At 40.6% G+C, this 16284-nt stretch overlaps 1 protein-coding gene across 1 annotated transcript in view; it reads right to left on the reverse strand.

The window, feature by feature from the left end:
• plxna4 (plexin A4) overlaps positions 1–16284 on the reverse strand; it is a 205986-nt gene that overhangs the window by 31847 nt on the left and 157855 nt on the right. The window contains exons 10-21 of the mRNA XM_081363538.1: positions 12824–13024; positions 12323–12419; positions 10774–10964; positions 6885–7036; positions 6103–6220; positions 4981–5117; positions 4326–4493; positions 3942–4035; positions 2456–2695; positions 2226–2372; positions 1542–1776; positions 686–828 (exon numbers count right to left, since the gene is read on the reverse strand). Of these exons, the coding sequence (XP_081219664.1) occupies positions 686–828; positions 1542–1776; positions 2226–2372; positions 2456–2695; positions 3942–4035; positions 4326–4493; positions 4981–5117; positions 6103–6220; positions 6885–7036; positions 10774–10964; positions 12323–12419; positions 12824–13024 (1923 nt within the window). The remainder of the gene's footprint in view (positions 1–685; positions 829–1541; positions 1777–2225; positions 2373–2455; positions 2696–3941; positions 4036–4325; positions 4494–4980; positions 5118–6102; positions 6221–6884; positions 7037–10773; positions 10965–12322; positions 12420–12823; positions 13025–16284) is intronic.

Below are 16284 nucleotides of genomic sequence, written 5' to 3' on the forward strand. Positions count from 1 at the left end.
TTTTCTCTGTGAGCAGAGTCAGAGATCAGTTGATGCGACGGAGGTGCTAGGGAAAGGTAAAGGAAATCTAGGGAAAGCTATAGGTAGAGGGAAAGGTAAAGGAAAACCAAAAAACAGAGCCGGTGCAAGTGTTGTTGTTTTAATTCTCTCTTTCGCTTAATTGGCGACTCTGTTACATGTCCTCGAGAATAGGCACGATCCTCCATCTTCAACAAGCTTTCAAATCTGCCGGCAGTCGCGAGTAATCTCCCCCTCGCATTCGTCACGGTGCTACTGAGTGTAAAAGTGCGAAAGGCGGAGCTTGAATTTCCAGGTATGTCCCTCTTTGGCTAATGTATTTTCAAGATGGAGGCGCACATGGCTGCCGCCATTCGAGCAACTCGCTCGTATGTATTCTGAACGGCAGACTCTACGCTTACGAGAATACTTGATTAGTTGGTGGAAGTAATTACACATGAATGAACATAATTTTGAAAGAACAAAGTGTTTGTTGCTAAAAATCAACTTGAAAAATTACACAGTGTAGCTTTAACGTGACTGTTCCTCACACAGGTACAATGCAGTAATTACATGCATACATGAATATGTAAATATATGAATGTACATCTGGATGGAAATTTGGCCCATTGGATGCAAATTTATTATTGCACAAAACATTTTTGCATCATTAAAATTGTTAGGTTACCTCAAGGTCTCTAAGGACAGGGTGCTCCTCGATGCCAGGGAACAGAACTCGCATGGTGTATGTGCGGTAGTCCAGGAATGGAATACCAGCTCCGTCCAGATCGCTGGTCAACTCGTGAATGTCTGTCTGCAGCTCTGCAAAAGCTGCGGAAGACACATAACATGAAGAACAAATAGGTTGAGGTCACTAATAAAAACTTCACAGAAACTTGAAAATAATCTGTGCAACAGTGGCGATCGGATCTCCGATGTCGTATAGCTTTAGCAAAGCAGAATGTAATGCCACTATGAGGATTTTCTTAAGATCTACACATTAGGTTGTGTTTGGGTGCTACTATGTTCTACTGTGGTTTACTAATGTTTGGTGAAGCTACAAACTAAAGCGCGGCCCAAATCCCAAAGGTATATATACTTTTTACATATACTTGGAATTGTCTGGTCTCTACCTGAAACAATTATGCTTGTTCTTTTCTGCTAGTTGAGACCTTTCCAACAAATATGACACAAGACTATCTGTTATGTATGATGCCTAGATCACATTTTCAATTAATTGACACATTTTTATTTTCAATTTAGGCAATATATTTTTGGATTATATTTATTTTCATCATTTGCATCCCTATTTTTATCTCATGCATCGTACAATTTTAGTTTCAGAGAAGGCACTGAGGTCCACCCTATTTCTCCACTCACTTTCTGGCCTTGCCACTGCTGTGCGTGTGTCTTGGAAATGATGCAGCGGCTGTTTCTAAGTATTTTTATCCTGTTTCAAGGATTTTGCGAATCCGAGCAAGTTCTAACTCATAATCTGAATTGACATCACTTTGTTAATCCCCCCCCACCCCAAGACTACTTACCCTCTTTACACTCTAAGGCTACTCTGGACTCCAGGTTGTCCATCTGCATCTGCAGCCGCTTGAGGGTGAGGTCACTCTCGCGGGACTTGCGCTTATAGGCAATGAGGACAATGACAATGAAGAAGATAAGGAGGCCTCCTGCACCTGCAATGCTGATGACGGCAGTGCTGCTGAGAGGGCTGTCAGAAGTAATGAGAACCACACCTGGAGAAAACTCGATGCCACCCACACGTGCCTAAAAAGGAGCATATTTTGCATAGATTTTGATAAAAATCAATACTTTGTTGTATTTAAAATCAATACTGTGTGGTATCTTGTTCAAATCCAATCAAAATACATCTAGGGATGGAGATATTTTATTTTTTATTATTGTGCTATAGTAAGACTAAAGACCCAACAGCAGAGGGGTACAATGTGTCTGTTCCTTTTGCGAGTTCATGGCTGTAAGGGTCTGTTGCATTTTCTCTTGTACAACTGTCAACAAGTAGTGAAGCAGGCAGCCACCCAGATTTCTCATTGAGAAGCATAAAGGTTTTTATTAGGTTTTCCAGCTCTAATAAGTCCTACTGGGGACATATTTTCTATTTCTGTAGCCTCTCAGAAAGTAAAATAACCACAGAGTCCCTAAAGCATTAGGTCACTGTGAAAAGTGGATTTGTGCCCCAGTATTTCACCAGAACTTACCAGAACCTTGTGACGGCCAGTCAGATTGGGCGATTCACAGAGCAGTTGAGTATCTGATACAGTTAATGTGCAAGGTTTATCTCCAATCAGAACAGTGTAATTGAGCTTCCCATTGCCACCCGGCGCTGGAGGGAGGAAGTTCCTACCCTGAAATTCACATTCACAAACATATGTAGCAACTGCATTGGAAAGACAGATAATGCAGAGATTTAGATTAATACTTGATTTACCTTGAGTATGATGGGAGACCCTGGCTTGAGCTCCTGGACCCCAGACACACTAAGCGGTTCAAACACTGGATTCGGGTAGTAGATGAAGTTGGTGTTGTTGAGGGCCAGCACAGACTGAACATTGTCCAGGATGAAGCCAAACTCATCAGGTCTCTCTGGCAATTCCTTCTGCCAGCTCAGACTGTAGGGAAGCTCTGGGGCCATGCACTGCATAGTGGTGGGACTCAGAACCTGACATATCTGGTAGGGGGACATAGATTTGCTGATCATATTTGCTGTAGATGTGTGATTCAGAATAAAACAAAAACATTTAGATTCAGATTAACAACAATATTACATGGCAAACAATAATTTGTTTTAATTAGTCATGTCAAATAAAAAGACCAGGATTTAACCTCAACTTCCAATAAAAAGACTAGTATTTAACCTTAGCTTCCTACAATGGAGACCATTTAATACTTAAATCCCATACATATTTACATGAAGTCAGTTTCTCAGACTACTTATTTACTTTTCCGCTTTCTTTTTTATTAAGAGGTCAGGTTTATTAAATGTAAAGTTATGGCATAGCTTAAATTCAAACCTATATGCACATTCCCTTTGAAGTGTAAATAAAATACCTGACAAGACCCTTGAGTTTTGTGAACCCACACTGCTTTGCAGTTGACTGTTAAAACACCCAGACAGCAGACTCTCCATCAAAAACATCCCTACAGATATGTCTGGTCATTTTAATTGGATTCCTCACAAAGCTGTTGCAGCCAGGAAGACGAACCTTCGCTTCCTCTAACACAAAGACTTCTATAGAAGGTTGTAACGGGTGGAATTGTTCAAGATAAAATAGATTTCAAGTCACCATTTTTTTTCAGTGCACAAAGTCTGGTCAAACTCTTTTCAGACTAGTTATGAGCGATCGCATTACAAACAAGGGTACGAGGCATCTTGTGCCCCACAAACAACTTCTTTCAGAGACTGCGAGGTAGGGTATGACACTTTTTTCTGCTGTGCTTTGAGGAGCAGTGTGCCAAAGCCTAATCATATCGCAGCCCAGATGCTAAACGCGGCCATGTGTGAGATACGTGCATGAGATAACATTACGGTCTTTTGTCTCTGTTGCCTTTCAATCAGATCTCACTGAGTGCAGCCTCCCATGGCTCTTTGGGTCCATTCTGTAGACGGGGAACATGATACCCTTGTCTATGCATCCACCCTGTGTTTCGACATTCTCCTCTTTCCCGCACAAAGGGTACATTGCTGCTACTGCTGCTGGGACCTGGCAGTCTTCCTGTTCTCTGTCTGTTTCTTTGTCTCTCTCTCTCTCTATTTCCCTCTTTTATGCAGCTACTGTCCTGGATCCAATGGTGCGCAGCCGACACAGGTGATTGGAGCAGGTGGAATAGTCTGCTAATGTTCATTCCAGTTCACTTGCCTCAGGTTAGGTGAAGGCCGAGTGATCGTTTACTGTGTGGAAAACGTTTGCACTTACGTTGACGGTCTCCAAGTTCTTATACATGGCTCTGATGAGAGGAGTCTGGATGATGTCCAGGTTTGTCCCGGTCACAGTCAATGGTGTGTTGCCACTGTGAAAACACCATGTTTATTAACTTTCACTTTTTAAAGGTTTTAACTTGGCAAAAATTTTCTAAAATTAGTGGTTCAATTTAATACAATTATATTTAGATAATATTTTTAAAATAATCAACAATGTATTAACTTTAACCATATAATGTCCATAATGATATCAAGTTTGAAATGGAAAAATAATGAAAAATAATATTCTTGATCCTCCCCCCTCATTTTAAGGTCTTGGACAATGTTATGGGCTGTTTCCCCAACGGCCCTGTCTTAAATTGCTTTGTAGTAAACACACCTGAAAATGCTCCACTCAGGTTCAAGTTTGGTGATTGTGGGATCCTCCACATACTCAAACTTGAGATCTTTGTGAATGTGGGCTTTATCCACGAAGGCCGATACGGACACATTTCCGTAGCCTTGCATGGAGGCATGAGAACGACACGTTATCCACTGTCCTCCTCTCCTGTGTTATCAAATAGAAAAAAAAAAACAAATCACCAAAGTTTTTCAGATAACTAGTGCATGAATAGATGCTCTTTACACTTAGAATTTTTCATTATTTAAAACTAAAAAACTTTTGATAAAAATAAAATAAAATAGTTTAGTCTCTTTAGTCCATCCTCATCCATTATATGTGTATTGATACCTGTTTAGGAATTTGTTTAGTTTATTGCTTTTGTATTATTCAATGGCTGTAATGAGTATTCCTATTAAAGTGAAGATTACTAGACCTAATTTAATCTTTCACTCATATGATTAGACACTGTGGCTACACCTCCAGCAGGAAGAAACTGATGGCTATGGATGTTATTGATTAAAAATTAGAAACTCTCAAGCTGTTAATATCAGTATTGACTTTCTCTTAGAGGCTTTGAGTGACCTGCAAACGAACCAAAAGAATGACACCACCTCAAAAAGGCATTGCACTGTACTTTTCCATTCAACCCTACCTTTGATAGGTACACTTCTGGTCTTTGAACATGATTGACACATTGCTGCCAGCGTCCAGGTTGCTGCCTGTGATGTTGACGATGGTCCCCCCAGATACTGGCCCTCGACTCGGCTTTAGACTCAACAGTCTAGGGATCTGTAGAAATCAAGGTCAAAACAACCAATAGGAATTATTTACAAGCTTACAAATCACACGGCAGAGGTAAGGCGGCAAACCCTCGCATTTTTCAATCCTCTGTATCTCTTTCCCAATCTGATTATCACCTCCTTTTTCTCAGAACACCAATTGCCCTCCTCACCCAAGAATCACATAATCCAATTACTACATCTGAATGAGACATAAAAGCCATTAATGTTTGCATAAAACTGATAAATGCTATAAATGGCTCCATAACAAGAAAAATGACACTGCAGCTCAATTCATTTGGATGGCTGGATCACAATCTGATTATGGATGTTACATCAGCATGTGAACTGGGAGTGCTAAAAGGAAAACTGTAGTGTGGATATAAAAATGAGTGTGGCCAGTGTCGTGCAAGATCCTATCCTCCACAGAATCATATTGAAAGATATTTTTATTGGTCTGAAAAATCCTACAAAAATGCTTTATAATGTATGTGGTCTCAACCATAGAATTATGTTAATTAATGTCTTGTACAAACAAAGCAAGAAATGGTCTTCTTAGATTTTCTCAGTAGGTTAGCATAGCATAATGTTAAATGATTTACCGGCCAGCTTATGGGTTTAGGTGGACCATATTTTCTTCAAATTAATAATAATAAAAACAAGCATACATTTGTTTTATTCATCAATTGTTTTAATAATTCAAGATCCATATCAGAGGAAATAAATGACATTATGTAAAACTTAGGACAGGATTCTGTGGGAGGAAAAGGCCTCTCCGGGCATTGACCGAACATTTGGTGGGGTCAAGTGCTCGCTGATATGACTAAGTACATCAGCAGGGCTACAAGGCCATAGTGTTCACTCTTTATTAGAAACACAGTAAACATTTGCAGAAACAGTAAATCCAGGCACTTTCAACCCTGAAGTGGCAAAGACTTGTAGCAGATGGACCAGCAGTTCATTGTTTTTTTTTGTTTTTTTGCTGAGGTACTCACCACAAAGTAGTAGTATTTAGACGACTTGGCCATGAACTCGGGACGACACTCTCCAACGCACACTTGGACGTTTCCAGCAAACTGGCTTCTTTCCGCTTTTCCCATTTCACACACAATCCTGTAAAACACACACATACACAATCAATCGACCAGGACAGTTACGCAATAACAAAAAAAAACATTTATGAAACATTAAATGAGGGACTTTAAAATGTCTTTCCCTGCCATAATAATATATGCACGAGATAAACGGTTAATATGAATGAGTTATTCTGTCGCCTCATTCCATGGCAGGTGTCAAATTTGCTCATGCACCATGGTAAGAGGCTTATCACGGCGTACAAATAATAATAACAATAAACTTGTGCTGGCCCAACCTGTAGCAAAGAATGAAAGGGTGTTTTTCACATCAGGACAATAATACTGATGACGTTTTCATTCTGTCATCGGGGCTTTCTCGAATGCTTGCCAAAAAACATAATTATCTTTTGCTGTCCTGACCTCAGATTAAAAATTTCTGTAATGCTTTCTCTGTGTTTACTGCTAATTTATATCAGCCACTTTTTAAAAGACGCTGGGTTCTTAACTATTAGCAGGTATGCATAACACAAACTCATTTGCAAAGAACAACTGTTTGAGGCGATTCAAGGGAGATGCCATCATTTAGTCCAGTTAGTCATTAGATCCTGGTTTAAATTGTTGTCATTATGACAAAATTACAAAGAAGTGTCAGATCTGGCCTAGTACTACAGGAAACCCTGTAAGTGGTTCAAGACACTTACTGTTCTGCTGGGATATATCCCTCGGGTACCGGTGTACACTCCACATCTGCAACCTTCACATAGTCCTTAATCTCACTGAACTCCAGTCCCAGGTTCTCACCACGGATAGTGACCAGCGTTCCTCCCTCACGGGGTCCTCGAAGCGGGGTGATCTGTAGACAAGTCACAGGGAAGCGTTACGTGCAATCATTCCCATAAGATAATAAACAACATAGAGGGCTCCCACAGCCCCCCCTAGCATCTCCATCATTGGTACAAACCAACAGGAAGTGGAGAATGACTCAGCAACCGATTCCTTCATGCACCTGCAGGAGTCAGTGATTGTGAGACGGTGTGAGGGGCGGGAAACAGTGAGAGAAGCTGTGAGTGATTTAGTTCAGTGGGATAATTGGGCCACTCTCTGTCAGAGCGTCAAAGCCTGCGTGCTTACGGTGAATAATGATCAGCCGCACAGCCAGCTGAGCCAGCCGAGTCCTGCCTATAGCAAAAACAATGCCATGCTAATTTATGAACACAGAGTCGGCGTCTGGGAAAAAATATGCCGACACCAGCATGTGAAATCATATGCTGCTAAGATTGGAATATAAACACAGGCGTGCACGAGGATGCTTATTTTCATCTGTGCATGTCAGATGATCAAACACCTTTTATTCTTTGCTCCTCGGCATGCTAAGCAGTACTGCATCCGGCTGATTAGAGTATCTAATCTTATCTGATTACTAACATATCTGTTATGCAATCTCACAGTGCTATCTCTCAAATCTTCATGCTTTCACTGGTATCATACCATTAACACATGAAACACTTGGCTGTGATTCATTAAACACTGTTAAAGGAAGACATTTATGGTGCATTAAAATGTAATGACTAAAAAGAATCACACTTAACAACTTAATTGGCAATTCATGTGCCATAAAACATATCTCGTGATGTGAAGTGAAGACAGAGTTAACTCTGCTCAGTAAGGTTATTATTAAGCACCGTAAGCAAGATCCATATGGTCATAGCAGAACCAACCAGCCAATCAAAATAAACTATTCTTACAGCTCTAGTTTTTATCAGTACTTCACTACACTTTTATAATATAATGCATAAAGCCCATTCAAACAAGACATGTGCTACCTTGGATGTTTGAGTATGTGATTCTTGAATGCAAGTTAAAAAAACAAAAAAAGAGTAGCACAATTAATTTTTAACACGTAAAAGTCAAAACGTAACACTAACACTTAACATATTACATGTAACTGCAAAAAATAAATAAATGGCATATGATGCCCCTGACAACACTAACCTGCCAGAAATGTGGGGAGAGGGAGAGAAAGAGAAGAAAAGCTAGCATGCAATTCATTCCCACAGTGCATTTCTGTGAATACTTTTGTGAATAATATAGGTCAATGTTTAGCCGAAATCACACAAGAAGAACATCTCTTTTATTGAGTGTCTATCCATCAACACTATAAAAAGAGCCTATCAAACATATTCTGACAGTCTTGACCCACGTGTCTGAGGTCGGGCCTCATAAGTGTATTGACAGCTGGGCTATTAGGCCAAATGTAGGACACCCATTCCTCATCTTGGCAAAACGAGGGGCCGTCGGATCCCAAAGGGGAATATAGACATGTTAACATCTCGGCTCTGTCATTATTTCCTGCCAGATAATAATCCAACTTTAGGTCAGAGATCTCATTAGCAGCACGGTGAGAGGTAATTTCCCTTTAACCCATCACATGTACTGATCTTAGCAGAGAGGTTCAAGTTTTTCACAGGTTCTTTATTGGCTCCAGAGCACTATGGGAATATTGATATCCAAATGGCTCTGACTGTGTGTTTAAATTTTAAATATGCCAGTGTAATATGAACATATGATTTCTAGACACATTTTTTCTTAACTTATCTCTCCAGTAATCCAGTTTAATCAGTCTTCCTCTTTTATGATACTATCAATTTCTTTACAATGCCCTTAGGGCCTTATTGCTTCATGCGACCAGTTTGAGTATTATAATATACCGAATGATTATTTAAAATGAAATAACAGACCCACTTTGGTGGTTTACTGGAAAGTCACTGTAAAAATGCAACCTTCTGCTGAGAGAATGAAGCAGGAGTGTAAATGAATATGAGAGGGAAAGAGAAACAGTAGTCTCTTTTCATTTGGAGATGGGGAGCTGATTAGATTTGTGACTTTGACAAGCTAATTGACGGTTGTTGGAGGAAAAACACTTAATCACCATCCACTTCAATGTCAGAGAAAGATTCCTCATTTACAATGTCACAGTAATAGAGTGCATTAGAATACATTACGACCTGTGAGCCGATCAATTGAAAGAAAGACACAGAGAGTGATAATCAGAGAGAGAGAGAGAGAGAGTATTTATGAGGCACGAGGAGAGCTCCGATCTGCAGATGGAAAAAAAAAAAAAAGAGGAGCTCAGTTCAGGACTTCCCTTTATAATACCCGTGGCTTCGCTTGTTTTCCATTTCTGTCTTTCAATGTGCTAAGTGGCAATTAGAACCTCAGCTATAATCAAACAAGCACTGAAGATGTTTGAAGGAATAGTAGTGACCAACTTTAAATGGATTGTACATTTGTAAAAAAAAAAAAAAAAAAAAAAAAATCTAGGTACATTTGCAGAGTGAATTTAGAATATTATTATTGCTCAAAGTATTATACTTTAGTGCATAACTTGCTGTTTGAACTACAGACAATGATAATTGTGTGGCTTGTTGAGGATTTTACTTTTCTAAGAGATGGATTGGACACAAGATTTTAATTTGACAGATGATAAATCTGGGGAAATTATTGTTAAACAAAACATCAGAGACTAGAAACTACCTAAATAATCTTAGCAACTACACAGCAATGCCTTGACAACCACCAAAATCACCCTATAGCATCATGGGGGCAACATTCGCTGGAGCAAGTTCCGTTTATGTCTAGTTGCTTTGAAAGATTTTGAGCAGTGATCTCTTTGGCTCAAACTTGCCAATGACAGAACAGAAGATGATGATGAGTTTGGGATTATGCTTTCTATAATTTCACCATTCACATCCACTACATTCCATTCTTCTATATTTTTCTGTGAACGAACGGGTCCTTGTGCCAACAGGTTTCTGCGTTTGATTAATAAGCTTCAGACACATCTGCTGTCCGTCATTCAGAACCTGTGGCAAACAAGTAGCATTTCCCTTTCCGCTATGGTCATCAATCATTTTGATGTGGTGCTACAGATGGGGTTGGTGGTGCAGAGGCTTCTATGTTCCTCCTTTCCTCCATCCATCCACTCTTCCTGGAAATTCTTTCACTCTCAGTATTCCGCCCAAGGTCGCACTTTCATCATATCTCTTTCAGCAATGCACCCATCTGTTCATCCTTCACCTTTTCTTTCTCTTAATATCAACTGTTCATCTCCACAATGATGGTTAACCATAAAACATGCATATGTCAGTGAGTACAGCTGAGATGTTTATTTATGTTACAAGGATTTTATTGTACCTGTGGAACGTGATATTATACTAAGAATGACAAGAACCCAGACACTTAAGACTCAGCTAAAAATTAAAATGGACTAAAGCTAAAAATATTAAAATAGCCATTTACAGTTCTCCACTGAGAATCTTTTCACCTGTGACCTAGTGACCTATATATACTGTATAGAGTGCGGTCCAAAGGTCTGAGACCACATAGAAAATCTTAGGATACTTTTTTTTTTATAAACAGTGCAGTAAATTAATTATATTAGTATAAAATTCATGCTAATTTTACATTTAAGTTTTCACAATTTGTAATAATGATATAAAAAAAAAATATCTCAGGTAGTGATCTCAGACTTTTGGAACCCACTTTGTGTTACAGTATGCTTTCATATGTACTGGTGCACCATAGATTTACCTTTGTGATTTTGGGGTGCGTGCACTTGCTATTGATGCCATTGTGCTCGAGCCACATGCTCTGCGGGTGAGGACAGTGCTGTTTCAGAGAGCAACGGTTCTCTCCCTTACACCACACACAGCCAAACAGAGGGTCCGCCTTCAGACACAGTCCACAGCTCTCCCGTCGTGCGTCACACTTGTACAGGTGCACTGGAGATACAGGGAGGGCAAAGGTCAAATAATGTTGGGAGACCCATGGTACACTGATCAAAGCAAAATCAAAACTGATGTAATTTGCAGCAATGGCCAGAAATATTTCTAAAATAATGGAAAAACTACAGAAAATATAACATATTCCCTATTTTCTTGCTTCCTCTCAGCTCTAAAGATAATTGCTCCTCTTCTCTGCTCCCTGGTACAGTGATATTATGTTTCATCTCCATGGAAACCAGACAGGCATTTTTAATTGCTATTAGATGCATGTATGATCCGTCCATCAACTGCTGCCCCCGGAGTGGCTCCCCCTCAGCGGGAAGCGAGGGAGGAATCTCGCATACTTTAGTTCCCCTCTTAAATTAGCCTAACCTTCACACAGGCACACACAGCACTTTAATAACACACTCACATGCATTCGTGCTATGTTCATTGATTTGACTTAAAGCAGGGGAGCATGTTTAACTTTAGTCCAAATCCATTTTATATCAATTAAAATGTTTTTAGAACTTCTAGTCTTGACATTGAGCTTAAATGTTTAGAAATCTCTGAGAGCTCAAACTGCCTCTGCAATAAGTCTGAATTTTCCTTTAATGGTCAGAGCATCTTTTTAAGTGCGAAAAATCATTTTCTTAATCAGTATTTTTGTCTCGTTTTCCAGTAAAAACAGCTAAACATCCACTTGATAAAAATCAGTGGAGAAGCAAAAATACAAAACAAATTAAAATGCAATATGAATTCAGTTTATTTTTCTTACCCCATTAGCAAATTGTCTTTGAGCAAAAAATATGAAATATTATATATAATAATAATATAATATGTAGTACATACATATATTATTTAAATATATTATAAATACAATATATATATATATCAAATTATGATCAGACAAAGAAATATTGATAATGATGAAATGGTTTTTGCATAGTTAAGACTGCAGAAGCTGTAGAAGGTTTTGTATTGGATTTCAGCTTGTACTGGGTTGAGTTTAAATACATTATATTCGGTCTTATCTGACATTATGTCTCTGTAGAGGGTGTTTGTTGGCTACAGGTCTCTGACTTTCTAACAGGTTTATTTGAACACTTAAATACAATGGTAGATCTAATTGTGACATGTCTCTGACCTTCTGTGTGGTGCAAAGATATACACACAGGGAGAAGATGAGAGGTGCGAACATGAGATATTTCTCTCTAAAAAAAGAGAGAAATAAAGAGATGATATAGAAGTTAAGCAGAAGCCGAGGCTATCTGCAGTCAACTCCACCAGGATGTCAGGGGATGGATGCTGCAAGTCTGTTGCCATGGAGACTGAATCCAGGGGTACTAGCAGGGCTGCCGGATCAGAGACCTCACCTTTGTTTTGGGCCGGGTTGTCAATGCTGAAGTCTCCGTTCCAGATGACCATCAGATCCACAGGGAGGCTACTCATCTCCATCCCATCATACAAGTACTGAAGCCGTGGGAACAAGAGAGAGAGAGAGAGAGAGAGAGGCACACATTTACTAGTTTTCTTCATTGGAAGAATGCTTTTATCATTCCTGGCAGGTTCATCCTCGGGTAAGTCATCACAGCACACAGTGGAGAGGTCTCCAAAATCCCTACACTGCTGATGCTGGGAGAACAAGCAAACATGCACTAAATATTCAGTGCAGAATGCACTTGTGACTAAAATAAGCCGCTCTTACACAATCTCCAAACAACCGCTCCCTTTTATCATGTCTACGACTTTTTGTGTTGCTTAAAATTCTGCGCCTTGTGTCTGAGAGTACCCTTGTGTCCACAGACAAATTCGCTGAAACGTTTACTAAACACACTCGTAGTCATACACACACACACACACACACACAGTCTTACCGATGTGTTCTGGCACTGTACACTGGAGCTGTTGAAGCGGAGGGCAGGAACTCTCTGCTCCACACCCTGTATGGTGAGCACACACTCATACCCCCGCTGGCCCGACTGTGGCTGGGGGAGGTTCTTGGCCCGAAGGGTGATGGGTTTCACCACGTTCACTGGAACTAGGATACGATCCGCTGGAAGCAGCTGAGGACATTCCTGCATGAGAAGAACAAACTGCAAGGTCACAAATTGTAAGTATCAAAAGATAAAACAAAGAGATCCCTTAAAATATGCAAGAATCTCCCTGGTGCTTCCTTTAGGTTGAGCCTAATAAAACCTCAAAATGAGTGTGGGCCTGTTCTTAGTCTATCAAAATCTATCTTGACTGCTCACTTGGCTGAAAGTTTGGGCCAATAACGATGGTCTGAAGCTTATTAGCATGGCTGGATTGCTCTGGGGCACAGTTTAAAAAAGTCATTATAGATAATTTGACAGCCTATCTACAAAACGAAAATAAAAGTGAGTGCTGTTAATTCAAGCAGACAAAAAGATGAAATTTAATCTTAAGGAGAAAGAGGATAAAGAACTTTTCAGTGTATTTTTTTTTTCTTTCTAAGTCCCTGACTACTTAGACTGATGTAACGTTGTCTTTCAGATACTACGGAAGAAACCAACGAGGTGGCGCAGAGTGGTATTTATGCAGTGCAGGGTGTTCAAAGTGCTCAGGCGGCTTTTGTAAGATGAATACAAACTGAGGTGCTATCTGAACCAAAGCAGCTAGGAATGCAGATTGAATACTGAGTGTGAATTTAAAGATGCGCCGCAGTCCGACTGCAGCGAGGTAATATTTTGTATGGGCATGAGGTTGGGCCTTAAACCCCTTTTCAGTTTAACTTTCATACAGGATATTTACAGTACAGGAGACAGTGTTTCAGTTTACTGCACATAAATGCACACCTTCACAAGAAAGGGAGAAATAGACACTTAACTTAACATGCCAAATAAACAAATACACCACCCACATGCATAATTGCGGTCTTAAATAAAACAGCAAAGACACTACAACACCCCCCACCCCCACCCCCCACACACCCACATCCACACTCCATCATATCATCATATCTCCAACCACTCCAGATATTAAAGTCATCAGTAAAAAGATGGGAGTAAAATGCACACCCATTCCGCAGAGGGCAGCCCTACACTGACCCGACTTTCAGCCAATGTTTTGGTTCTCATTTAGAGCCCCTGCACCTTGATAATAGCTACTCAGCCCCATGGTCTACACGGGCCTCTCTAAGTCCTTCCCCAGACCACCCTACAAGAATTTATTTCCCTATTACACTGATATAATGTGAACATGTTTATTGGCAGCAGTCTCAGTCATAAATAAGGCATGACAAGGGAAAACCGCCCACTAAAACACCAATATCTTTGTCCATCCATGCCCAAGTCTCTTCAGCCTGCCCTTTCTTCTTTGGGGAAGGTGTCTGGCCAGCCCCCCCGTCTCTCCACGCCTCTTATTGACGGATGAGCACGGCTCTGCTGGCAGCTTTATGCGGAGGGAGATTGACTCCAAGCATAACAACAGTATAATTGAAGGCTGGGAGACTCTAATATGGAGTCTTCAGAGACACTGAAGACTAGGGCTGTTTTTGTCAGGCCAGGTTATTAAGTCTTTACAAGGAGGCCGAGAAAAAAGGACAGAGATGTATACAAATAAAACACTCTATTGCTGATTTCGAAACCTAAGACAGTTCCTGAACATTTTCGCCAAAGAATGTCGGCAACATTTTTGAAGGGCACAATGGCGATGGTTATGGTAAGTTGCTTGCGGGGATTGAACCAGCAACATCATAGTCTCAGAGCCTCAACCATTACACCACTTTACCCCATCGGCAACAAACTAGATCTTGTTGTCTTGCTGCTTTGAACTTAACTGAAGCAGATCAAAAAAGTGGCCACACTTCCTGTCTTGAGGCACAGAAAGAGAGCCAGTGTCCATTGAGTCCACAAAGAGAATGATTCCTGTAGCCTTGAGCCAAATACAGCTAAAGAGTCTTACTGGAAGAGATGTTAACAAAAAAAATGCAGAGACAGTAATTCAAAATGCATTCATGTGACAAATGACTTGACATTGCGGTTTCCTTCCTTGTCCGTGACGCGTGTCAAATCTGACAAGACGTGCCCGAGGCGACTCATTTGAGGTGGGAAAACAAAGCAGGGTTTGATTAAAAAAAAGGGAAATTATCATTATAAATAGGCATTTTACAGATAAAAAAGGCTCTTGAGAGTGGGTTTACAGTCTTGGTCTGAGCAAGAAAGGCCCGAGGGTGAGCTGAAGCATAATGATGTGTTTGTCAAAGGGACGTGAAGTGAGGCAAACAGCGATTGGGCTCTCAATTGTTTACTACTGACTGCAGCTGAATCTCCAACGTCTCAGAACAGGACTGATATAATTAGACACTGAAGAAAGAGATACTGTAGGTGGGAAAAAGATTTAAGTTCAGTGCGTGCGCTTCTGTTAGAGATGCGCCGAGACAAAGATAGTCATTGAGTGCGAGTGGGGAGGAAGACGCCCTGGCACAGAGAACAGAGGGTAGCGAGCTGGCACGGAGTGATAGATCCATAATTAGAGCTGTTTGAGTATGTATGCATAATGGCAGCGTTCAGTCGGGTAGAAGATGAAACGCCTAATTCTCTCCACAGCTCTCGTGGTGTTAGCTGGATGATTACCAAGGCTTCCCTGCACTCCTTGCGCTTTAACGTGCCTCCCTACCGCCAAAGGCAAAAACCCTCCTCTCTCGTTCCTTGCCCCATTTCACTTCCTGCGGCATCACACATACTCTTATCCTCTCACACCTCTGACATTTCCTTTCTTTTCATCTGTTTGTTTTCACTCTCGCTCCCCTCAAGAGCTGGTATTTTCTTCAAGTCTTGTCTTCCACCTCGATCTAAATGATTTTTACTTCAAAGTTTCTCCCCGAGGAAGGCAAAGCAGAGAGGCCATCTCATGGTTCTGATCTCAGACCAAAATCCTTCTCTTCACAATCTGCAGCTCAGTTGTACAAAGCCGCCAATTGTGCCTGTCAATTAACATCTTAAGATGGTAGAGAGTTCACTGGATCGATTGGTTCCTGTTTCCCACACCTCTCTCCTTTTCTTTCTAATGCCTCATCTACCATATTGTTGCCAAATTGAATGAGCTACCTCACTGTCTCCTGTCTATATGCAGCTTCTTTCTAAAGGCCTGTTCACACCGGGACGAATTTCGCGCGCGATATTCGCCGACATTTAGACATTTAGAGCTGCTGGTCTCGTTGGTGTCGGAACATAAAGAACTATATGACAAACGCGACAGCGACTACAAAAATCTTGATAAAAGAGAACTGTTATGGAGTATTTCTGTTTTACATTAAGCGCCATCTAATGTCAGGGAATGCATGTTCACTCGGCTCATCGTCAGCGAAAATCGC

This window comes from Scardinius erythrophthalmus (assembly GCF_964197995.2).
Source record: "Scardinius erythrophthalmus genome assembly, chromosome: 4".
In the NCBI taxonomy this organism is placed as follows: domain Eukaryota; kingdom Metazoa; phylum Chordata; class Actinopteri; order Cypriniformes; family Leuciscidae; genus Scardinius; species Scardinius erythrophthalmus.